The 26,623-nt window shown below is 43.7% G+C and overlaps 1 protein-coding gene across 5 annotated transcripts in view; it reads right to left on the bottom strand.

Annotated features, from left to right (window-relative positions):
* The window catches only part of LOC148125930 (cytochrome P450 2J2-like), a 50,571-nt gene that overhangs the window by 10,873 nt on the left and 13,075 nt on the right, over positions 1–26,623 (bottom strand). For 3 of the 5 annotated variants that reach the window (XR_015743651.1, XR_015743652.1, XM_087933626.1), the window contains exons 2-5: positions 10,131–10,402; positions 9,334–9,496; positions 5,487–5,636; positions 2,501–2,661 (exon numbers count right to left, since the gene is read on the bottom strand). Coding sequence is in view for 3 of the 5 variants with exons in the window: in XM_087933626.1 (XP_087789752.1) it covers positions 2,501–2,661; positions 5,487–5,636; positions 9,334–9,496; positions 10,131–10,301 (645 nt within the window). In the remaining 2 variants the exon portion in view is untranslated. Of the gene's footprint in view, positions 1–2,500; positions 2,662–5,486; positions 5,637–9,333; positions 9,497–10,130; positions 10,403–10,909; positions 11,035–26,623 lie in introns of those variants that run through there. The other 2 variants (XM_087933627.1, XM_087933629.1) reach the window with 2 other exon arrangements.

Below are 26,623 nucleotides of genomic sequence, written 5' to 3'. Positions count from 1 at the left end.
TCCAATCAGTGATAACAGGAGAAATTTTGTGTTAATGAGAAAAAATAGCTGAAACAGGACAGACAAAGGATATAAGTATAATGATTTAAATTAAGATGAAATAAATAAAATAGAATTAAGAGAGTGAAAAGAGGGGCGAAGCTATATAAAAATGTAGACTGGTAATAAGATATGGAATAGTATAGAAAAGTGAGCATGAACTTGAATTTATGTCTGTACAAAGAGATTTAACTCGGGATCAAGCTGCTTTCAAAAAAGATGTTTTATGTTTTTCATGTTTTGTGTATTGTTTGTATATGTTTGTTTTTTAAAAATTAATAAAATTTTTGGGAAAAAAATGTTCTTTCCACGCCAACACAGAAAGCTCAAACTGCCCAAGGAGCTGCTGATCCAGTTGTACAGAGGAATTATTGAGTCTGTCATCTGCACCTTTATAACTGTCTGGTTTGGTTCTGTAACCCAACAAAACAGACATAGACTTCAGAGAGTAACTAGGACTGCAAAAAAATAATAATTATTACCTGCCTTCAGTTGAGGACCTGTATACTGCCTGGGTCAAAAAGAGGGCTGTGAAGAGCCCTCACATCCTGGACATAAACTATTTCAACACCTACCATCAAAATGATGCTACAGAGCACTGCACACCAGAACAACTAGACACAAGGATAGTTTTCCCCAAACACCATTACTCTGCTGAACAAATAATTCCCTCAACACTGTCCAACTATTTACTAAGTCTGCACTACTATTAGTGTTGATCTTCTCATCCATCCTTTCACCGATCTCCTCTAACTTATGACTGCATGAATGTAATTTTGTTATTTGTATCCTTATTATTTTTATTGCCTGTTTACTAGTTGATTTGATTGCTTATTATTATGGTTCCTAGTATGATTTCACTGCTTATTTGTACCCTATGACTATCATTAAGTGTTGTACCTTCTTGATGAATGTATCTTTTCTTTTATGTAAACTGAGAGCATTTGTACCAAAGACATATTCCTTTGTGTGTCCAATCACACTTGGCCAAAAAGTATTCTATTCTATTCTATTCTATTCTATTCTATTCTATTCTATTCTATTCTATTCTATTCTATTCTATTCTATTCTAGCTGGAAGAGACCTTGGAGGTCTTCTAGTCCAACCCCCTGCTTGTTTGCTTGTTTGTGTGAATGGAAAGGAAAGCCCACCCTCTCTCTCCCCGTGTGTGTTTGTGTGTGTGTGTACTTAGTGTATGCTGAATTCAGCCAAATGTTTAACCATTTTTCACATGAGATTGTAATAGAGAAATTGTGAAATACAGGTTAAACATCTTTCTTCCTCTCCCTGCCCCCCCTCTTTCACCATAACCCAACATAATTACATTTTTGGATGCTTGGTAACCAGCTTCCATTTATGACTGGTGCAGCTTTCTGCAGTCACATGATTTAACTTAACAACTTGCCGTATGCTAAACAAGCAAACACACTTTACAACCTTGCAGTTTTTCAGCAAAAAAACAACAACCATCCATCAGATAAGCTGGATTCAGACTTACGAACATGTGATTTGCTTAATATCTATGCTGACTTGCTTTACAGCCTTTGTAAAATTGGTTCTAATATGAAGTCCAGTCACATGATGGCACAACTTCCAACCACAATGACTTACGATCAAAATTCTAGGCTCAATTATGCTACTAAGACAATGACTATTGCATAATTTCATCTGCTCCCAATATTGAAATGATGGTTTCCTCCATGGAGAGAGCCAATTTTGCGCAATGGTAAAGGCACCACCCTAAAAACAGGGAGGCAGTAATTTTTATTCCTAATCAGGCACTAAGTCAACTGGGTGACCCTGAGTCAATCTTTAGGAAGTGGGCAATGCTAAACCACTTCCAATCTTGACAAGAAATCTACAGAAACTTGTTCAGGCTCTCACCAAGAGTCAAGACTCAGTCAACACACACGTGCGCGTGTGCACACACACACACACATATACTGGGAAGTAGAGTAGATGAAAGCATTCCCAAAACTTCCTCCATGCTGCCCATTCTAGGATTCCATGAAAATACTGGTGGAAACATAGTTTGTTTGGTGGCTTTGTCTCCTTATTAGAAAACATGACTCCCCCAGAGGTGGTATTCAGCAGGTTCTGACCAGTTCTGGAGAAACGGTAGCAGAAATTTTGAGTAATTCGGAGATTCAGCAAATACCACCTCTCACTGCCCCGCCCCCATCTGTTCTCTGTCTCCCAAGTCCCAGCTGATCAGCTGGTTCTTCTTTTGTTGCCCTGCACAGGAGAACAAACCTGAAAAGCAGGTTAGTGGGGTGGGGAGGGAATGGGGATTTTGCAGTACACCTCCCAGGAGTGGGGAGGCAATGGGGATTTTGCAGTATCCTTCCCCTGGAGTGAGGTGAGAATGGAGATTTTACAGTATCCTTCCCATGCCATGCCCACCAAGCCACACTCGCAGAACTGGTAGTAAAAAAAATTTGAATCCCACCACTGGACTCACCGCTTGAAAAGAGTCACCAAAGAATTTGAAAATAATTTTAAGAGCTTGAACCAGCTTCTGAAACTCTTCATCTTCTGCAGAAAACTGACGTCCGAAACTCAAAGCACATATGACATTAGAAACTGCATTTAGTACTGAAAATGAAGGGTCAAATGGTTGCCCTGCAAAGGAAGATATTTCATAATGAATCCAGTCTCTTTCGTTAACCTGTTTGTGCTAGAATCAGAATCATACGGCTGGAGTTTTCTCAAGGCAGGAGTTTTATACCATGGATATTCAGTCTATTTTGAAAACTTCCAGTGATAGTGAACCCACAACCATGGAGGTGAGCTCTTCTGTGGATTAATTTCTCCTTACTTCTAGGCTGGTTCTCTCGTTGACAAGTTTCTCCCCATTATTTTTTGTTCTGCCCTCTGGTGCCCTAAAGAATAAGTCAAATGCATGCATTTATGTGGGTTGGAAAGAGTAAACACCACTTGTACTTTCAAAGGCACTATATAAGGAGTATGTTATTAACTATTTGGGAAAAGATGAAAAAAAAGTACATTACTGTAAGGTCCAACTGTGGTTATCTACAATGGAGGCAGTTACACATCCAAACGTTTTAGATTTTGATACTATTGCAAGATATAAAGATCTATTACATGAAACCGGAGAATTAAAGGATAGGAATCAAATACAAATTCAAGGGAAAGAGATAGCATGGTGGCCATATGCACAGATACAAACGCATTACAAAAAAGAAAAAGAACAATTTGGTTTTAATATGACCTACCAAGAATTAGATAAGATTTGGCATGGAGAGGAAAGGAAATTGATTAGTAAAATATATAAATATCTATTGGATTACAAATTAAAAGAAGAAACAGTCAAGGAGTGTATGATAATTTGGGCAAAAAATGTGGGCCACAGTATAGAATTAGACAAGTGGGAACATAGTTGGGAAATAAATTACAAACTAACTATGTTAGCCTCGTACAAAGAGAATCTCTATAAAATGGTATATTGTTGGCACTTGCCACCAGCGAGACTGGCTAAGATGTTCCCGAACCTCCCCCCAAACTGCTGGAAGTGTAACTGCATTCAGGGAACATACTTTCCTATGTGGTGGACATATCCATATGCCTAGGAGTTTTGGAAAAATATCAAAAATTGGATTCTAAATATAACTAAACAAGATGTAAAACTTGAACCCGAAAACTTTTTGCTGGTTATGATAGACTCAAAAATAGAAAAAAAATATCAATATTTAATCTTGCACATTATAACAGCAGCCAGAATAAGCTATGCTCAAAATTGGAAACTGTCTATTGTCCCTTCAGATGAGATGGTCATTAAAAAAATTCATGCATGTGCAGAGATGGACAGCCTAACCAAATTACTAAAAAACAACAAAGATAGTGAATACTACAAAGTTTGGAACTATTAGTATGAATGGTTAAAGAAAACATTTGACAACTGAATAAGTTATGAAACTATGAAGGACGTGCATTTAATCATAAAGTATTCTGTGAAAATAAAACATTAAAAGAACAAGGAAGGTATTGTAACAAGGTAGATCACATCAATGTTATGGGGTAAAAGAAAAAAAGAAAAGAAAAATGTAACCAACGCTCCATACCTGCTGCAAAATGTATATCTGTATATATATTTGTTTATATGTTTGTTTGTTTCTTTATAAATGTTTTAAATATATGAAACTTAAACTTTATTTTTAAAAGAAGAATAAGTCAAATGCCTCTTCTTTGTGACAGCCCCACAATTACTGTTTATTAATTGTTCTCACTGTCAGAAAATTACAGTACTCCATACTTCTATATAGGTTCTCTCTTCAACAGGCTTCTACACATTACTGTATTTTTTGGAGTTTAAAGCGTTCTGAAGTATAAGATGTACCTAGCTTTTGGGGAGGAAAACAAGAAAAAAGTCTGCCTCTGCCTCCCAGCAATTTGCCTCCTTGCAGCAAGCCACAAGCAGCCTGGTCATCTTCAGCATAGCTGATTAGCACAAGCAGCTGATTGTTGGTAGGATTGGCCTCCCAATGATCAGCTGTTTCAGGCTGCAGTGATTGCCATTGCCTATTGCTGCCTCCACATGCCCCATTTTCAGCCTTCATGTCCCATTTTCAGTCTATGTACACCCCATTTTTGGCCTCCTGTGCCCTATTTTCAGCCCATTCTGGGAGGCGGGGATCAGAATGGTTGGAAAATGGGGCATGCAGAGGTCCAAAACAGGGGGTGTGGAGGCCAAAAATGGGATGTGGATGCAGCACACTGCTGGCTCATATATAAGATTTTAGGACCGCTACACCTAGATACTAAAGCTCAGGACTTCTAAGGTGATGTATTGGAATGTGAGAATGACCTTGGAAAACAGATGGGTGAAGAGATGCTGCATAGGAAATAATTATATAAAAGGGGGAGGAGCCCAAGCTGAATAATCAGTAATGAGCAGAAAATGAAACTTCAAAAGGATCCCATCTAATTTCAGCCAGTAAAAAGAAACTGGAGCAGAATTGTACTTTCAGACTTGTTAATGTTTGTTAATGTAGCCTTACAATAAAATAGAAGTAGTTCATCTTGTCATTCCCCCTGCATAATCAATTTGGGAGGTTGACGGGGTGAAAGAAGAGAAATGAGAACTGTCCATTTAAAACACAAACAAAAAAACCAAATCAATATATTTATTTTTGTTGGAATACATGTTAGAATGTATTTTGTGTTGCAACAAGTACAGAATTATTTAGCCAGTAGATGGCAGTGTTTAGTGTGCATCTATGCTTATAATGTATGGTTTCTTATATGTTCTAAGGAGAGTTTCCTGTTACAGTAATATAATTGAGCAGTAAAGTACATGGTGACTCTTTGTTTGCTCTATGTGGTACTTTATACAAACAGAATTTCTAACAATTTTTATTTAAAATACTCAAAATGGGGGGGGGGGAATTGGCAGATGGGGATTTGAATCATTATCCCAAATGACATACCTTTTGTTTGTCTAAAGATCTCCACCATCGTCTGAGCTATGTCTTCTATTTGATGCTCAATGCTTTTCTTCCCCAGGCCGAGTTTCCGCAGAGAAGTGACGCCAATGCGTCGCTGCTGTTTCCAGGTGAGGCCATTGGAGAAAACAATTCCTGAGGGCATCAGCAGACAATGATAAATGATTTCTGATTACTTTTGTGTTAAGAAAAAACAGGTCGAGTTCTTGCCAAATTTAGTTCTCTCTAAATTGGGAATACCAACCCCTTGTGACATGTTGCCGTTTTTGTAAAATTCTCATGTTTTTTTTTTTACAAAATATTTATTCATTTTGGGATCCATATGGACATTGGGAGACATACATGCTGTGGTGACCACCTCTATCATATATGATGGACATTGAAACCTTCTTTTTAAAAAAAAAAACAAATTTTATTAATTTTACAAAACAATATACCGACAAATAAAGCATAGGATATAATAACGTAAGAGATCTTTTTCTGAAAAAACCAATAAGACATCTTACTTAAAGACAGAATAATTCCAAATTATCACATTTCCATATGAACACAATTTAACATATATATTTACCTTGTCTGTTCAACTTTATATCTTATCCCAACTTCTCTTTATTATTCCCTTTCCTTCTATTTATTCAAATTATATTTCTTTTACTTTAGATTGTATACATTTTTTATATCCATCTGTCTTATTTACAATTTCATTGTTCTCTTCCAACATTCTTCTTACATTCTTCTAAAATTTTATTAATTCAAACATAGACGTACAAAACACAAAACATAAATACCTAAAACTTCTTTTGGAAAGCGGCTTACCCCGGGTTACCTCTTTTTATACAGACATAAATCAAATTCATACTCACTTAATATACTGTTTCATATCTTAATTAACATTCTGTATTTTCTATATATTTTCTCTCCTCTATTCACTCTCATAATTCTATTATATTTATTTCATCTCATTTTAAATAATTATACTTGTATCTTTTGTCTGTTCTCTTCAATTATCTATTTATCTTTTCTTTTTCATACAATATTTCTCCTGTAATCACTGGTTGAAGTATGACAACTTTTTATCTTCCCCTAAATTTAACACTTGAAATAATACATACTTTCCATACTGATTCTGCTTAGCACAAAGTACTACATTTTGAAATAGTGAAACAACAATAAAAAAGGGATTGAATTTATAGTATAATCAAAACAATATTCCATAGAGAAATAAACTCTTACTTTTAAACATTTTGTATATTCCCTTTAATACATTATTAACTCATAATATTTCAATTTTCTAACTCAAGTACTAATATCTACGATACAATCTTATATACTTTTGCAGAATCATATATTAAATTATAATTTACCCTTTGTCTCTGAAAAAAAACTTTTTTTTAATATCTTGTTTTAAACCTTTATGGCTTCTCTTCCCTTTTTCCCTCCCTTTCTTATTAATTCTAGTCTTTTTACCCCCCCAACTCTCAAATTCCACTTTTTTGATTTTCCCTCTTTGTAGTGTTTCTCTTTTCTGTTGCTTTCTGACATTGTATCGATTTTTCATCTTATTTTCCCCTTTCTTGGTTGCTTTTTTACGTTCTGAATTCTGCATTTTCTTTCCCCGCTTATTCTTTTCAGCTATGATATTTTGCCCATTAAATACTTCCTCTGGAATGTATTGTCCATTAAAGATGGCTTCTCCTTCTTCATCCCAATCCTCTTGTTCTTGTATTTCTTGGTAAGTAGAAATCGCCATTTCCAAAAAACAAAAGATAGATCCAAGAGAGTCCTTGCCTTCTTGTTTATCTTGTTGTAGCTTTTGAAATTCCATTTGTAATTCTTGCACAGATAATGCCGATTATTATTATTATTATTATTATTATTATTATCATCATCATCATTTTTTAAAAGAGCAACCCAAATGTTTCTAGTCTTTCAAGAAATAGTTCCCCCAAAGTCACAAAGCAATCCAAAACAAAGCAGACTGTTCCATTAACACTTTCTTCTTCTTCTTCTTCTTTTTTTTTCCCCCTTCCTCCTGGGGTGAAATTCAATTAGACCATTTCAAAATAATTTTTAGAAGCCTTATTGTCATTAATTTCTAATCTTATAAACTTCAAGCAGTCTTCTTCAATAAAGTCTTAAGATAAAAATTTTTACCTCTTCCTTCCCACTTATAGCAATAAACTTTTAATTTTTAATTCCAATGTTCCAAAATCTTTTATCCCCTTGGCTTTAATTTTTAGGTTTATTTACCTTCTTAGCCCAAGCAGGTTTTCCACATTTCCATCAGCTACTTCCGTAGGGAAGGAGAGTGAAAAGAAATAACTTTCCCTTTCACTTTCTTCTGCTGTTTACACAGTCTTTGTGGGAACAATGTAGCAATAGAAAGGCAAATTCCAGGTTTTAAGGGCTCCTCTTTGTCCTGGCTCAGCCAAAGAAAAAACTTTCACTCTCTTCCTCCTGCACTTTCTTATCCAGCTGCAGACTTCTTTGTGGTGGCCATTGCTGACCGCCTCTCCACCGCCTTGGGAAAAAAGGCTGTGCTCGCTGCTGAGGTGCCCCCGATCTGGGTGGATTTGGGGGATATAGCTGCCCCATACAGGCAGCTGAAGACAGGGGGGATCCGGACAGGGTTTTGAGGGTGTTGCATACCCCCTCCCCAGCCGACATTGAAACCTTCTAAGATGGTGTAATTCAGTGGTGGTATGCTACCAGTTCAGACCAGTTTGGCTGAACCGGTAGTAAAAAAACTTCTGACCATCAGCTGAGAGAAGAAAGAAGAGAAAAGCACAGGATTGGGCCTCCCACCTGCCCCTGCACTTTTCTTTATCCTCTCAACTGATTGGTGCTGCAGGCCTCAGATGGTATGTGGAAAGCTGTGCACGCACCTTAGGTGTGCACACCCGCAATCACCGAGCCAGTAGTAGAACAGGTAAGATCCCACTGTACCAGAACTTATGTTATAGGAGCTGAAGTCCACAAGTCTTAAAGCTGTCAAGTTTGAAGACCCCTGTCCTAGGGCATGCAGGGAAGAATGCAGAAGAGAGCAACGTGGGTTGCATAGCTTACCAGGGCCCCGATTCCCTTCACCAGGCACACCTGGGGATGGAGTTTAAAGGAGAGGCAGTTGGGAGGGGCATTTGTCAGAAACAAATGTTTAATTCATCAAGGGTTGTGAGTGTTAGCCTGCATTCCTGGCATTCCTGAATTATTGCCGTGCTTCTGTGTGCTTTGCTGAAATTATTGGATTCATTATCTTGTCCTGCTGGAGTGATTGATTGCTCATGGGAGAACTTTTCTCCAGGTCGGAGAGTAACCAGGACATTAGGGCCATGCCCCGGGTCACCAAAAAATATTTTCCATTCTGCATTGGAGCACTTCTCAAATTATTTAATGGATAGGTGATTAATGCATATATATTGAATATACATGTTTGTGTGGCTAGACGATATGAAACTGGGCATTTAGATGTGAGAGAGAATGAGTAAAAATCAAATTTGCAAAAACAGAAATATGAAAGAAGAGGAAAGAGATCTAGAGGAAGGAGAAGATGGAGAAACATGTAGTTGAATGAAGTTGATGAGAGCCTCCAAAAAAGAGATAGAAGTTTAGTTTAAAAGGCAGTATCTAAATCAATATATGAATGTCATAGTCCAGATGGAAAGTTATGGACATGTATAATATTTTGGTGTAAAGTGAATTAAGCAATATTTCTTTTGCTTGCTAATTCCTGTAAATCATTTTCTTTACTATCTCTTACTCTTTTTTTCCCTGTGCTATGCACAATATTACCACATATTGGAAGAGTTTGATGGTTATTACAATTTGCACTTACCCCTTCCTTTCCCAAAATCTTTCAGGAAAGCATCCACTGCTCGATACGAGAATTCTTCTGGGAAGTTGGTCATTCCTTCTTTCACAGATTTGAATCCGGACAGCATTATCGTAAGTTTTTGCCCATACCACAAGCTGTATATATTTCCATATCGTTTTACAGGCTGTCAAGTGAATCAAAAATGAGAAAAATTACAATCCAATACAGAGATGATTTTCATTTAATATTGTTTGCCATCTATAGGTGTTCCAAAATCCTGAAATCTAAGACTTTTCACCACATACAATTCTATCTCTATAATTTTTCTCTCTCTCTAAGATTCTTGCCATTGTCTTTCTGAATTTAAGGATTATTTTCCTTAAAAAGGACATCTTTTTATTTATTTTTCTTTTTGCCTATCTTATTCACTTTTTGAATTTCTATACCACCACCCTTTCTCTGAAGAATTGGTTCCATCATCAAACATTTATTGATAAGATTAAACTAGAATCTGTCTTCTAAAAATTCAGCCCCATTATTTCACATAGTGCTCAGTGAAGCAACTATAAACAAGTCATTCTCAGTCATCCAGGTCATGGTGACCCTACAGATTCTTTTTCAAGAGGCAACAAGACTCTCTGGTTTTTCTTTGAAGATGTTTTGTTCTCATCCAAGAAGCTGAGCTAAAGAAATTTCTTGGATGAGAAACAAAACATCTTCAAAGCCTCTTGAAAAAGAACCTTCAGCATTACTTGGCATGATGAATTATACCATAAGTTTGAGAATTATCGTGATTACTACTGGTTAGAATTAAATACCTTAAGGAAGTAATCTTCAGTGAGCCAAAGCCCAACTGCCAAGAAGGTCCCAAGGAATGGCAGAGCCAAAGGACCGGGAGGCAAATGTCTTCTGATCCAAAATTGTCTCAGGAAGAAGAGAATCAACAGAACAAGCAGCAAAAAAACTAAAATGGTCCCTATCACCATCATTATTCTGCTAGTTCTTTTTCCTTGATGCTCACTAATAGATTTGGAGATAGTTATATCCTTTTGTTTGATGCTTTTTCTTCTTCCTCCTGTTTATGTATTCACTGATGGGAATGAATAGCAAGACATGTTTTGATGATTAGTTTGAATGCCAGTGCCATTTTATTAACAAGTTATATTAATCCACATGAGGGAGGTTTTCTGACCATGCATCACTCAAATAATACAGAGATTTTAAACAAATCTGTTTGTCCTCATTAACAGGATAGTATGCCAGCATTATTTGAAAACCATGATGAAATCATGATGAAAATCATGGTGTCCCATATGACCATGAAATCTGCCCAAATATACAGAAAAATATCCCAGGGCAGTAACTCTATTGAATTCTACTATACAGTGCAATATTAATGGAATATCAGTGGTTTTCAATTCAATGTATAGAATTTGAAGGAGGTGTGTGTGCATTTATTTTCATAGTCATAATGTACCCTGAAGATTATATTTAATTTCATTGTATGAGATGCAGTGACAATAAAGTAAACTAAACAAACTAAATCTTGTTGGCACACAGAGATATTATCTAGTCCAGGATTATGTCTCATACTTACCCTTGCAATCCCAGCATCAGGACTTTATCATGAAGAACCTTGTTCAACTTTGCTTACAAATAAGGGAACGTCTTCATGAAGGATTCATACCGTTGAGCACCGTCTTTGGTTGCTGAGCAGCCTTTGGCAACTAAAACAAGTGTAACCACCATGCTAATAAGGAAGTGCTGTTCTAATAGATTCTGCAGCAGCTGTCCCAAATCCAAGCGGTAATTATAGGTAGAGAGTTGTGTGTGTTTAGAAATGCCCACTTAAAAATGATGACAACAATCCAGCTACCTAACCCATGACCATAACCAGAAATGATCTATGCTAAAACTCTACCAGGAACAATTGCCCAACTCCAAAGCATATTGTGTTTTGCCTTATGGTCCAATTTCTTTTATTATTCTTTTATTCCTTATCACCAGACTACTGATTGCCTTGCTGCGTCTCCTTCTGAGCATAGCCTGAAAGCTGTATCTTTGAAAGACTCTTTAAAGCTCACGTCTGCCTGTCAACTTATCAAACATTCCTATGCCTGTTTTAGTGGTTGCCATAGAAAGCGGGGGGTGGAATCTGGAAGAGCAATGCAGCAGTTTGAAATAGAAAGTACATTCCAACTCTTATCTTTAAAAGATTGTAACTAAAATACCAGAGGTTTTTGCCCAGTAATATATTTAATTGGAGAACGTGAATGATGACACTCAGCCTGTGAATGTGCTCAGTTGGAGAATCTGGTTTATGAGACACTCAGAGGAGAGGGGGGAAACAGGGTCGCAGGTGATTGTAAATTATGTATGCCAGAGTAGGCTTCATACAGGGCAGTGCCAGTATGTCACCTCTAATAAATCCTTTGAAGTTAATTGCAGGATAACTGCAGGATAGGAATTATAAACTAACAATGTCAACTGCATATAACAAAAATTTGTATAAAATGTTTCATAGATGGCACTTTTTATCAGCAAGATTGGCAAAGATGTTTAAGGTTATGTCTGCTAAGTGTTAAATGCAGTCAGATACTAGGTTCATGCTATCACATGTGGTGGACATGCTCAAAGACAAAAAATATTGGGCAAAAATACATACATGGTTGAAAAAAATAGTGAAGCAACGCATAGATCTAAAGCCAGAAATGTTTTTGTTGGTTATTCTACTAGAAAAATATAATAAAGGGAATACATATTTAATTTTACATGTGTGAACTGCAGCTAGAATTGTATTTGCACAACAATGGAAAAATGAAGAGATCCCTATGAAAATGTTATTAAAAATATTAGAATGTGCATATTTCACTGGCAAAACAGTCCAGGGTGGTTACCCTGTGGCTGGGACCCATTGGAATATCGTCTTCCTGAGAGCCGATCACTCTCTTGTATTGTACTGAAGGAGGGTCGCGCCCTCAGTTGGATCGTGCCCAAGGAAGTGTGCTTCCTAAAGTAAGATTTATTTTACTGTATTGTTATGTGGTCTCTAGTACTTGCTTCCGCCATTAACAACATCCTATAGGAAAAGAAGTTTTGTAAAAGAAAAAGAAAAAAAAAGAAAAGAAAAAAAGAAAGTAGTTTTCAACCAACCTGTTAGGCTGGTGTTTCACAAAGATGTTGTTTTTATGCTGTTATTTTTTGTGATTACAGTTGTATTACAATTTGCAATCTCATTGTTGTAATTGTCATCCTGTGGTGAGATTTCTGCACATATGCCTCTTGACTATTGTGCTTCTGTTTCAACTTTTCTCCTGATGAAGGTTATGCCTCTGTGTCAGAGTCCTTTTTGCCTTCTTTCCGTTATCTATTGTCTCTCTATTGACTCCTTTATTTCAAATTGTTTATGCTCAAATTGTTATATTGGTTCATTTTTCTCTTCCTTATTGTCATTTCATATTCTTTATGATACTGCCTAAGTTAATTGGAAGAAGCTTAACCTTGCTGTTAGGATTGAGTTTTCCATTCCTTCTTTTGTCTGAATTGCTATTTTTCATCCTGGGTGCTTTTTCCTTCAGCACTATGATTTTTTCTTTACCTTGTTCTGTACAGACATCTGCATACTCGAAATCCGGCAGCCCGGATTGGCTAAAGCGCACGGCCACCGGATTGGCTGAGTGCGCGGCACTGATTGGTCGCTCGGAATCGACCGCGATTGGCTGAGCCGATCGCGGGCGATTCAAAACGACCCGATTGGCCGCAGCACTCAGCAGAAAGCCTTTATAAGCCGTGCTTCTTTCCCACTCTCCCCACTTGTGTTTTTACCCCAATAAATGAGCTGAACCAAGTCACTGACTCGCGTCCTTTGTTCGTATGAGATATACGACACTGGCGACGAAGGTGGGATTCTAACAAAATTCCACATCGCACGTGGCCCACGGAACCGCAACCGGCAACATGGCCAGCGGCAACGTGCCACCCGCTCCTTTCAACGCGGCTACCGAGGACTGGGAATCTTACATCGACAGATTCCTCATGTTCTTAGAGAGTAGCAATCTCAAGGACGCAAATGGACAGAGGAAACGAGCCGTTTTTCTCACACACTGCGGCCCCGCGGTCTTCAAAATGGCAAAAGCCCTTGCCAAGCCGATCGATGTGAAGATCATGGACTGGGCCGATCTCGAACCTCTGCTGAGGAACCACTACGCGCCCGCTGTGCCCACCCTCATTCGGCGGCACGAATTCTATCGCCGCGACCAGAAGCCGGGTGAGAGCGTCAGCAAATTTGTGGCTGAACTCAGGGACCTCGGAGGGCTGTGCGGGTTTACTGACTTAGACGAGGCTCTACGGGACCGCGTCGTCCTCGGCCTTCGGGACACCGTCCTGCAAAGCCGGATCATGGCGAAAGGCGACATCGCCCTCGCCGATGCCCTCGCAGAAGCCACAGCGGCGGAAGCAACCCGGAGATCAGCGGCCCAACTGAAGCAAACCGGCACCGCGGAACGGGCCGCCGCAGCCGCGACAACCGAAAACCGGACCGACGACAACTACCGGGCGGCCACATCCACGCACCACGGCGACCTCGAGTCCCCCTCCGGATCGGAAGACGACGAGGAAGACGTCCATCGCCTGCAGACGGGACGAGACAGGCGCGAACCACGGAACCGAAAATCGAAGTTCCAGTGTGCCGGCTGCGGGGGGGAGCACCCAAGGTCAGAATGCCGTTTTTTCGACGCGATCTGCCGCCATTGCGACAAACGGGGACACATCGCCAAGGTCTGCCGTTTCAAGAGGAACCACAGCCCCCGCCACCGAGACACCACCCCCCGGAGACGCGAAAGTGCCAGGCGCAACAACACCCCGCCGAGGAACCGCGATCGGGACGGTGAGAGCCGCTGGAGCCGGGAATCGAGGAGCCGCCGTTTCCACGAAGGCCGCCAGCGCGAGGAAACCCACCAAACGGTCATCGTCGGCCATTCCTCCAACTGGGACGGCCGGAAAGTCCACGTGGAGGTCGAAATCGAGGACCGCCCCTGCAAAATGGAGGTCGACTCCGGATCGTACCTGTCCATGGTCGCGTGGCGGGAAATTAAGCGACTGGTACCTTCCATGAAGCGGCACGAGCTGGAGAACCAGACGCTCATCCTTAAAGATTACCAGGGGAATCGCATTCCCGTGGTAGGGACCGGGCACTTCAAGGTTACCTTCAAAGGGCGCACCGAGATACTTCCGCTAACCGTCGTCGAACGAGACCGCCCCAGCCTCTTGGGACTGCAATGGTTTGCACCGCTGGGACTAGAAGTGACCGGCACCAACCACGTCGCCGAGGCGGACTGGGAGGAACAGCTCGTGCGCGAGTTCCAGGAGGTCTTCGACGGCAATCTAGGCAAGTACCGGGGCCCCCCAATATCCTTCAGCCTAGACCCCACCATTGCTCCCATCCGCCTCAAACCCCGGCGAGTGCCTTTCGCTCTCCGGCCCAAAATCGATGAGCAACTAAACAAGCTCATCGAACAGGGAGTCCTCGAAGCCACAGACCATGCCCGATGGGAGACCCCTATAGTCACCCCGATAAAGCCAGACGGGTCTGTGAGAATCTGCGGGGACTATAAGGCAACCCTGAACCGCGCACTACAACAAAGCGCCTACCCCGTCCCAGTAGTACAACACCTCTTGCACTCGCTGGGAGGGGGCAGGGTTTTCGCCAAACTCGACCTGGCCCAAGCCTATCAGCAATTGCCGGTCGACGAGGAAACCGCCGAGGCGCAGACAATAGTTACCCACCGGGGGGCATTCCGTTGCAAGAGGCTCCAATTCGGAGTCAGCGTAGCCCCGGGGGTATTTCAAAGCCTCATGGAAAGACTCCTCCGGGGCATAAAAGGGGTAGTGCCTTACTTCGACGATGTGTTGGTAGCCGGGGCTGACCAGAAACAATTAGAGGACCGCCTACGGGAAGTACTGAGGAGATTCCAAAGTGCGGGGCTCAAGGTTAAGAGAGAGAAGTGCCAACTGCACACGGCACGAGTCGAGTTCCTGGGGTACTTACTAGATCGGCATGGAATCCACCCCACCGAGGGCAAAATAAAAGCCGTTAAAGAAGCCCCAAGCCCCGAAACAAAACGGAATTACAAGCGTTCCTGGGGTTGATTAATTTCTACAATGTTTTCCTGCCCCAAAAGGCGACCGTGGCGAGGCGTTGCATAGGCTGCTCGACAAGGCAGCCACCTGGACGTGGGGGAGACGAGAAGAGGACGCCTTCAACAGAACCAAGGACCTTCTCACATCAGACGCTGTCCTCATCCAGTACAGCGAGACACTCCCCATCACGGTAACGTGCGACGCATCCCCTTTCGGAGTAGGAGCCGTCCTCAGCCATACCCTCGCCGACAGAAAAGAAGCACCCATCGCCTTTTTCTCGAGGACCCTCTCAAAACCCGAACGAAACTACAGCCAATTGGATAAAGAGGCTCTAGCCATCGTTGCGGCCGTAAAGAAATTCCACGAATACCTTTACGGCAGGACCTTCACCATAATCACGGACCACAAACCGCTGCTGGGAATACTGGCAGGAGACCGGGCCACCCCAATCATCCTCTCTCCAAGGATGACAAGGTGGTCCGAATTTCTCGCCGCCTATAATTACCGGCTAATCCACCGCCCCGGTAAGACAATTCCGCACGCAGACGCCCTCAGCCGCACACCACTGCCAACCCTGGACGCCGACCCAGCACCAACCACGTCAACCCTGAGCATCGAGACCTTACCCAACCTACCCCTGACCGCGTCAGACATTGCCCTAGCAACCAATAAAGACAAACGTCTGGCGCAGGTCCTGAGATGGGTGGGGAAAGGCTGGCCGGAAAAAGACGGGGACAGCGAGTTCAAAGCTTACCGGAACCGACAAACAGAACTGTCAATACAAAAAGGTTGTTTACTGTGGGGGGACAGGGTCGTAATCCCGGAAAAGTTACAAAAAAGAGTCCTGAGCATGCTGCACGAAGGGCACCCCGGCATCGTGAGGACAAAAGCCCTGGCCAGAAGCCACGCCTGGTGGCCAGGGATGGACAAGGAGATCGAAGCCTGGGTAGCCTCCTGCAAGCAGTGCCAGGAATCAAGACCAAACCCCCCAGCCGCCCCAATCCGGGAGTGGGAAACCCCCAGGGGGCCATGGTCCCGAATCCACGTAGACTTCGCGGGACCAACCAGAGGACACACCTTCCTGGTAACCGTAGACGCTTACTCCAACTGGCTGGAGGTAAGCAACATGAAGACAACCACCACAGACTCCGTCATCAGACAACTCAGCAAACTCTTCGCAACCCACGGCCTCCCTGATGTCATCGTATCAGACAATGGCCCCCAGTTCACCGCACTACCGTTCGAGAAATTCTTAGCAGAACGAGGGATCCGGCACGCACTAACGGCACCGGCGCACCCGGCGGCGAACGGTAGAGCGGAGAAAATGGTTCAATTTACAAAAAAAACCATTCAAAAGATCGAAACCGGGGACATACAGGACAAGATTAATCGGATGCTCCTAATTCAACACATAACCCCGAGTACCACAACGAACAAAAGCCCAGCGGAGCTACTAATGGGAAGAAAACTGCGATCCCCGCTCGACCGCCTGCACCCCACATACAACCCGGAAAGACCCCTGACTCTACCAGCAAACACAGAACATTCTCACCGGGAGACAAGGTCTACGCAAAAACCTCACCGGAGACCCCTCTGGGTACCGGCAACGATCACCCAAGCAACAGGCCCACTGCGTACCGCCTCCAAACAGCTGACGGACGAGCGTGGAAACGCCACATCGACCAACGAGATCAAGAGCCACCGCGGGAAACACAACCGACACGCAGACACCAGGTACAGAAGGAAACCGGCAAGACACCAACCAAGAGGGGAGGGAAGCCCCCAAAGAACAAAAAGAACAAACCCACCCGAAAAGGAACCAGCAGTACTCACCATCTGAAGAACCGGAGAGCGACCCACTCGAAGCCTCACCTGGAAGGAGCAGCCGAGCCAGCTCAACCGACCCCGGAAGCCCGAGCGGGAGCAGCCAAGCCAGCTCAACCAGCCCGGAAAAGCCGAGCGGGAGCAGCGAAGCCAGCAGCTCGACCGACCCGGGAAGACCAGGAGGGAGCCGCGGCGAGAGGCCTGACTCACCCTTCCAGGCGGTTCCATCAACGAGGCGGAGAGCGACAGGAGTCCCACCCGAACCAGCCGACAGCCAAGAAACTACTGACCAGCGCAAGTCAAGTCGGAAAATATGGAGCCCCGCCTACTTACGGGACTACGTCACGTAGGACCAAACCAAGAGGGGAGGGGTGTTCTGTACAGACATCTGCATACTCGAAATCCGGCAGCCCGGATTGGCTAAAGCGCACGGCCACCGGATTGGCTGAGTGCGCGGCACTGATTGGTCGCTCGGAATCGACCGCGATTGGCTGAGCCGATCGCGGGCGATTCAAAACGACCCGATTGGCCGCAGCACTCAGCAGAAAGCCTTTATAAGCCGTGTTTCTTTCCCACTCTCCCCACTTGTGTTTTTACCCCAATAAATGAGCTGAACCAAGTCACTGACTCGCGTCCTTTGTTCGTATGAGATATACGACAACCTGATCCTGGTTTTTTTTCCTTTCTGTCCTTACTTGCTCTCAACTCATTATTGGTGTCTTTTAGCTTGCTTTTCTAAGTGTCTATGTCCCAACTTAATTACTTCTTACCATGTCGCCCCTTTTATCTGTAGATAAGGTTCAGCTTGTTTTTTTAATTATTATTAATTATTATTATTATTCCCTTTATTGTCAGAGTACAACATGTGTACAACGAGATTGGCTGAGCCTCCCTTCTTGCACCCCCCCCACCAACACAACTCACAATGAGGACAGAAGTCTTTCACCCAGTCCCAATCTTATTATACTATGTGATCTTGTTGCACAACGCGCCAGCCCCACAAGTCTATCATACTATGTCTTCAGCCTGTTGATGTGGCTGGCTATGCTTCTATATCTCCTACCCGATGATAGGAGAGTGAAGAAGTGCTGACTGGGGTATGAGTCATCCCTGAGAATTTTCCTCTCTCTTCTAAGGCAGCGAGTCCTAGCAAGGTCATCTAGTGGTATCCGGGAACAGCCCACAATGTTTTCTGCTGTGCTCACCACCCTCTGCAATGTCTTTCTATTTGCGGCTGTCAAGATAAGGGTAGATAAGGGTCGGCTCTCTTGCCGAGGTAGCATGTCTTTCTCCTTAATTTTTCTTTGGGGAGGAATTGATCTTTAAGGACTGCCTGTGTTGGCAGGGTTCGATTCCCTTCCATTTCCCTAGCCAGCTGGGTCTCTGGGCTGGCTCAGTGGATGAAACAAACAGTGATTGCAAAAACAAGCAAGAAGAAAAAAGAAAGTCAAAACAGAGACTTAAGCATCAAGCACCTACACTGTGGGGTGGGGGGGGAGGAGGAGGAAAAGCAACCAGGTAAGACCAATCACTTAAATAAGTGTGAGATCCAGTTGGAATGAATGAGATGAGCCACAGGCTCGAGGTAATTGGGAGCTTAGCCCTGCGTTTCTGTTTTTTTTTTCCCTGTGAGGGAAACAGCCAGCAATCAGCAAAGCAATTGGCCATTAGAGCACCTATGTGTATAAAGTGGTGCGCATGAGACGAGCCATAGGGTTGAAGTGGAAAACCTAAGTACCGAACCGGTACCAACACTGGTTGAATCCCATCCCTGATTGGCCTTCTTAAGGATATTTTTTGCCCCAATACCATTTTTTGGTATCCCTAACTATTTAGGAAGTGATAGGGGTACTCACTTTGCAAACCAGATAATTAAAGAAATATGTGAGGAAACTAACCTGAAATAGCCAGATTGTCTTCCACTAGTCTTGATGTCTATGAGAATGACAGACTCAAAAAAAAACTACAGGCCTCTCCCTCCCCTTGTGAAATAATAATGGGATGCCCCATGCAGATGGCTGCTTCTCTTCCATCCATGGGCAGGGTGGCTGATATCCATGCTTTGGACAGTATGGTACTAGACTATTGTCATGCTCTCATTGTCAGCCTTAAGTCCTGTCATTCACAGGTTGTGGCTGTTGTTCCCAAAGAGACTCTCCACTCTTGTGATTCCTTAGTGCCTGGAGACTAGGTACCGGTCAAGGTATTTCAGTGGAAACACTGTTTGACTCCTCATTGGAAGGGGCTGTTCCAGATCCTACTGACCACCAACATGGGTGTTTTAAGTGTCGAATGCCTGCCTTCCTGGGTGCACACATCACACTGTAAGAAGGTACCTGCCCCATATGCTGAAATATATATGACAGGGAAAGAAGACAACAGTCAAACTAAAACTGTTACAGGACACTAGAATGAGAGGAGGCTTTGGATTACCCAATTGGGAATTATACGATCAGGCAGTAATATTGATGTGGCCTGGCCAGCTCTAATTATCATCTGATTGCCATAAAAATCTGGCCCATACTTCATAACCAGTGGTGGGATTCCAATAATTTAACAACTGTTTATCTGCACTAATGACCTGGGTAGGCATGGCTGGGTGGTCATGTGACTGGGTGGGCGTGACCAACTTGACATCACTCATGGCGAGGAGCACTTTGCCTCACCGTGGGGATCCTGCAATGGTTGTAAGTGTGAAAAATGTTCATAAGTCACTTTTTTCAGTGCCGTTGTAATTTTGAATGGTCACTAAATGAACTGGTGTAAGTCAAGGATTACCTGTACAAAATACAAAAAACTTCTTTGTTTGCAAAAAGCTGCCCTAAATACCAATCGTTAGATTAAAAATGGGAGAATACACACTGAAGATCAATGATAACCACAGCCATCATGGAAACCTAAACCATTCTCTTTTAATACCTTCCTTTTTTTCAGCAATACCTGAAACCTGGAGTTAGAAATCAGGCAGAGTGTCAGAGCACCTTGAGGAATTAAATTAGTTAAAATGCAATGATAACTATCAGCAGCCAACTCTTGCTCATAAAATGATGGGCTTCATCTCACAAAGACTGGAAGAATGTTTCTGGAAGAGGGATCGCCAACCTTTTGGACCTCAGGGACCACCGATTCATAATTTTAGGTCCCAGGGACCACTAACTGGTCCTGTGGGTGTGTCCTAATTTGTGGGTGTGGCTTGGTGGTCATGTGATTGGCTGGGCATGGCTTATATGTAAATATTATAAATATTATAAATATTGATATAAATATTGATTTTTTTATAAAAAAAAGAGCAACTTTTACCCAAAATCAGGCAAAGCGGGCAGGCAGATTAAGTTGTTCAAAGGATCACAGATTCGTTCAGAAATCTATCTATCTGCCATTGGCCAGCTCAGTCTGTCACATAAAATTTGCTTGCAGGCAAGCTCATAAATTTGCTAGCAAGCAAACTCACAAAATTAACTCACAACACACCATGCGTGTAAATATTGAATTTTTTATTTTAAAAAAAGAGCAACTTTTACCCAAAATCAGGCAAAGCAGGCAGATTAAGTTGCTCACAGAATCATTCAGTGAACTATCTATCTGCCATCGGCTAGCTCAGTCTCTCAAATTTGCTTGACATAAGTCTGCACTGAATTTGCTTGCAAGCAAAACTTCAGTCCTAAGGGAGGTTCGGCTGTACTTAAAAGCAGAGCTGAAAAACTAGCTAGAAAGCAAGAAATCCAACCATTTCCTGCTTCCTAACTAATCTAAATCTCCCAGCACAGCAGAACACATGATGATCAGAAAAAAGAAAAATAGCAATTTTAGCAGGCAAGTTTGCTGGGTAAGGAGTGAGCGGGTGGGGAGGGTTCCTGCGGGTCATATGGACGGCGCAGCCTTGGTTTCTGCGCAGCCTGGATTAATTGCTTTAGTGGGGTGCTCTGGGGGTGAGATTTCTCTGCGGCCCACCAAAAATTTTCGCTGCCCACCAGTGGCCCACCGGTTGGCGACTGCTGTTCTGGAAAATGACTGGCTCAACTTGCCTACTAAACAATAGTTCAACCTACCAAAAACATAACTGTAAAAGACAGACTAGAAATAAAAGTTAAAATAAGCCAAAAAGTGGTAAGAGAACACCTATCTGATCTTGATGAATGCAAATCACTGGGACCTGATGGATTATATTCCCAAGTTCTAAAGGAGCTGACAGATGTCATCTCAGAACCACTGTACCACACCTTTCAAAAATCCTAGAGCACCAGGGAACTATCAGACAACTAGAAAGGACCTGATGTGGTTCCCATCTTCAAAAAGGAAAAAAAAACAGACCCAGGAAATTACAGGCCAATCAACTTAACATCAATACCTGGGAAGATACCGGGAAAGATAATAAAAAAACAGATCTGCCAACAACTAGAAACGAGTAGAGTAATAACTAAAAGTCACCATGGATTTGTTAAAAATAGATCAGGCCAAACCAATCTTATTTCATTTTTCAACATAGCAGCTAAATTAGTAGACCAGTGAAACACTGTTGACATAATATACTTAGACTTCAGCAAGACATTCAACAAAGTAGACCACAATCTACTTCTTGGTAAGATTTTTTAAAAATGGGATAAATAGCATCACCATCAGATGGATTTGTAACAGGCTAACAAACAGTACTCAACAAGTAGTCCTTAAGGGTACTACATCTACATGGAGGGAAGTAAGCAGTGGGGTACCGCAAGGTTCAGCTGTTGGGTCCCACTTTAGCCCAGTACTCTTCAATATCTTCATAAATGACTTAGATGAGGGAATAGGCAGGGAACTTACCAAAATTGTGGATGATACTAAGCTGGCAGGAATAGCTAACACCCAAGAAGACAGGCTCAAGATCTATCTGGATCTTGACAGACTAGAAGACTGGGTCATATTTAACAAAATGAAATTCAGTGTAGAGAAAAGTAAAGTCCTGCACTTAGGCAAGAAAAAACAAAAGTATACATATAGATTGGGTCAAACTAGGTTTAATAGCAGTAACTGTGGGAGAGATCTTGGAGTCTTAGTAAACAACCAATTAAATATGAGCCAATAGTGTGCGGTGGCAGCCAAAAAAAATGAACGCAATCGTAAGTTGCATTAACAGAGGGATACAATCAGGGGTGTGATTCAACTGGTTTGGTGAGCGTGCGCTTTGCACATGTTTCCATTTGTGCCATTTTTCAGGTCTGAAACTTACTTTCTATTGCAGTCCCAGTGAGTAAATCAGCTGAGGTCAGGAAATCCACTATGCTGTGCCAAATAGCTAAACTGAAAACCCCCAAAATAGAGGACAGAATAGGGCAGGGATGGGTGGGCGGAGCCAAATCATTGTCATAAATACCAGTTCACCCGAACCAGGCTGAACCAGTAGAATCCCACCCCTGGGTACAATCAAGATCATGTGAGGTACTAATACCTCTCTATAAAGCCTTACTAAGACCACACCTAGAGTACTGCATCCAATTTTGGTCACAACACTATAAAAAAGATATTGAGACTCTAGAAAAAGAGCAACCAGGATGATTAGGAGACTGGAGGCTAAAACAGATATCTCATTCACTGTCTCCTCCCTCCCTCCCTCCCTCCCTCCCTCTCTCTCTCTCTCTTTTCTTTCTTTCTTTCTTTCCTTCCTTCCTTCCTTCTTTTCTTTTTTCTTTCTGTCCCTTCCTTCCATCTACCTTTCTCTATGCTTTTTCTTCTTCTCTCCCTTTTTCTTTCCCTTTTCTCTTTCTTTTTTCTTGTCTCTTCCTTCTCTCTCTCTTTCCCCCCTCTCTTTCTTTTTTCTCTCTCCCTTTCTCTCTCTTTCTCTTTCCCTCTCTCTCTTTCTCTGCTTCTTTCTTTTCTCTCTCTTTCCCTCTCTCTTTCCCCGTCTCTCTATCCCTTCCTTAACCTATCTTTTCTGCCCAGGGAGGTGTGGCCTACTCTTTCAAAGACCTGGGCTCATCTTGCATCACCCCATTTCCCCTTTCAGAGGCCCCGGCCTCCCCCACGATCGCCTCTTTCATCATCCCATGGCCAGGACTTTACCTTCCTCCTGCAGCAGCCATGATGTTTTTCTTCTGCCTGGACCTTGTTTGCCTTCGATCTTTCCTTGGAGGATTAAGCGAAGGATGCCTTTTTTTTTTATTTCTTTCACTTTTTTATGGTTTTGATGATTTCCCTTGGCTTTCCCAGGTGGCTTATCAGCTCTCCATTTCTGATTTTGTCAACCCAACTTATACATAACAGCTGCCTGGTCATAATAAACTACATACTGTTAAGTTCGGAACAAAGGGGAGGCCACACCAGAGCATCTCAATAACACACTTTATTCAGGGGGAATAAAGGGGGCTGTCGCGTCTGTAAGCTAACAACAGACCTTCCAGCGAACAGCGGCTGGCTCGACCTAGCAGCCGGCTTTTATAGCCGGCTGTCGAAGGGAGCCAGCCAATGGGGGCTGCAAACGCCCCCGCAGTATGAACTGACCTGAGGGGGAACTTGTGTCAGTCCCGAGGACATAACACCCCTTCCCCCTAGATACGAACACGAATAGTCCTTTAAGTAAGCTGGTGGTTTGTGTGAGCGCCCCGACCGGCGCAATTCTGGCGATGCACAAAGTGGCATAGAGTTCTGGGAGTCTGTAACTGGCCTTGCCGGGCAACAGGGTCGATCTGGAGTCCGGACTGGAGTCTGGGAGTGGTCACAGTCCTCGGGTTGGATTGTTAAATTGTCGTTGTCACGCAACCCGGTGGTGTCGTCGGCTGGTACGGCTGATGCCTCTGTAGGATGGTCCCGGTCTACCGTCCGTTCCCTCGATTCGGCTGGTGGCGACTGGTCACTCTGGAGGTCCCAGCTAGGATTCGGTGCGGCGATTGGAGGGTCACTGAAGTCCCTGGGTCAGCGTCGGCATGTTCGCCCTGGCGACTTCTTATCTGGTCCTGATGCCTCCGCCAGATACGCCCGTCCCCCAACTGGATGCGGTATGACCTTGGCCCAGTGATGGCCACGATCTTCCCAGGTACCCACAGGGGATCGCCTGCGTAGTTCCTGACAAAAACTTGGTCCTGTAATACAAAACTCCTGACCCTAGTGTTAGAGCCCAATGGCGTGTCTGGGCAATAGTGGGGATGCAGTCTATCCAGCACTGTCCTTAGCCGTCTGCCCATCAGTAATTCGGCTGGGGACTTGTTTGTGACAGTACATGGGGTCGAGTGTTGGCTTAAGAGAAAACGAGAGAGTCTGGAGTGCCAGTCGTCTTGAGTGAATCTTGCCAACGCCTCTTTTGCTGACCTAACGGCTCTCTCCGCCAACCCATTGCTAGCGGGATGGAAAGGGGCCATTAGGATATGCCGGATGCCCAGGTTGGTGGCATACCGGCTGAATTCTGTGGACGTAAATTGGGGCCCATTGTCTGAGACTATGGTATCAGGCAGACCGTGCGTAACAATTAAACGGGTCAGAGCCTGGGCAATTGCTCGGGTGGTGGTTGTGGGTAGGAGAGCTACATTGATCCATTTGGAGAATGAATCCATGACCACCAGGAAGGTCTTGCCGTGGAATGGCCCGGCCAAGTCAATATGCAACCGTGACCACGGTGCGTTGGTACTTTCCCATTTGGTTGGGGTGGTGATCAGTGGTGCTGGCCTGGATTGTTGACAGGGGCGGCAGGAGCTTACCCATTTCGTGATCTCGTCATCCATGCCCGGCCACCAGACGTAACTCTGAGCCAACGCTTTCATCCGGACGATGCCAGGGTGCCCCTCGTGTAACGCCTTCAGGACGGGTGTACGCAGAGGTTTTGGAATGACAACTCTGGGCCCCCATAACAGGCAGCCCTGTAAACTGGAAAGTTCTTGCTGGCGGGTTTTGAATGGTGAGAATTCAGTTGAGAGGTTACCGCCCGGCCACCCCTCCGTACCCAGTCCAGAACCTGGGCGATAAGTTTATCTTTTTGGAGTGGAGAGCGATGTCGCCAGCAGTGACTGGGATGTTGAACTCACTGGCATCGAAAATGGCATGGACCGGGGCCGGGTCCTCCACGGGTGCTGGCAACGGGCAGTGGCTGAGGGCGTCGGCGTGGCTGAGGTTTTTCCTGGGCGGTGAACCAGTTTGTGCAGTAGGCCGCCAGGAATAGGGTCCACCTAGTCATCCTGGGGACAAGACTTGCGGTGTTTGTTTTTCTCCTGAGAGGAGCCCCAACAGTGGTTTGTGATCTGTGACAAGTTGAAGTTGTGACCAAAAAGAAATTCATGGAATTTTTGACCGCAGCAACGGCGGCTAGGGCCTCTTTGTCAATTTGGCTATAATTACGCTCGGTTGTTGACAAGGTTCTAGAAAAGAATGTGATTGGCGCTTCGGAGCCATTGGGAAGTCTGTGGCTTAAGACAGCCCCGATCCCGAAAGGTGAGGCATCTGCAGCTAATACTAGAGGAAGGTGCTGGTCAAATTGTATTAGGACAGCGTCCGAAGTGAGTAGCGATTTGACTGCCTTAAAGGCGTATTCCTCTTTGGGACCCCAATGCCACGGAGTGTTTTTGTCTAGAAGTCTATGCAACGGTTCAGCTACTGAGGCTTTGTGGGGTAGGAATGACGCATAGAAGTTTAGCAAACCCAGGAAAGCTTGTAATTCTGACTTGGAAGATGGAGTGGGTGCCTCGTGAATGGCTTTGACTTTAGACTCCACCGGGGTGGATGCCCGAGGCGTCTATTTTATACCCAAGAAAGTCCACCTGCCTAGTGGCGATGGCACACTTCTCCCTTTTTAGTTTGAGGCCATGCTGCCTGAACCTATCCAATACCGCTCTGACTCTGAGAAAAGTTGGGGCCTGTCCCTGGCTGAAATCAAAATGTCATCAAAGTACGGAACTACGCCATGGAGGCCTTGCAGTATCCGTTCCATTAATGACTGGAATATTCCTGGGGTGATGCTAACGCCAAATTGGAGGCGCTTGCATCGAATCGCCCTCTGTGGGTGACAATAGTTTGTAGTTGCCGTTTGGTTATCCACAGGAAATTGCTGATAAGCCTGTGACATATCCAATTTGGCGAATATGGTTCCCGGCTCAAATGTGTGTAGTAAGTGTTGGATTACTGGGACTGGGTATGCGCTAGTCTGTAGATAGCAGTTAATTGTGGTTTTATAGTCAGAACACATTCTGATACTACCATCTTTTTAAGGGTGTGACAATTGGAGTCTCCCATTTAGCAAAATCCGTGGGCTCGATCACCCCTTGTTGGAGCAATTTGTCCAGTTCTGCATCCAGCTTAGCGCGCGCAGAGCAAATGGTACTCTGCGCGGTTTTAAGCGACGGGAACTGCTTGGGGTCCACCGAAAAGGAAATGGGTGTACCATTATAACAAC

Source organism: Pseudonaja textilis, chromosome 4 (assembly GCF_049901715.1).
Source record: "Pseudonaja textilis isolate UNSWEBS1 chromosome 4, rPseTex1.2, whole genome shotgun sequence".
Taxonomy (NCBI): Eukaryota; Metazoa; Chordata; class Lepidosauria; order Squamata; family Elapidae; genus Pseudonaja; species Pseudonaja textilis.
This window is presented reverse-complemented; position numbering and strand designations above follow the sequence as displayed.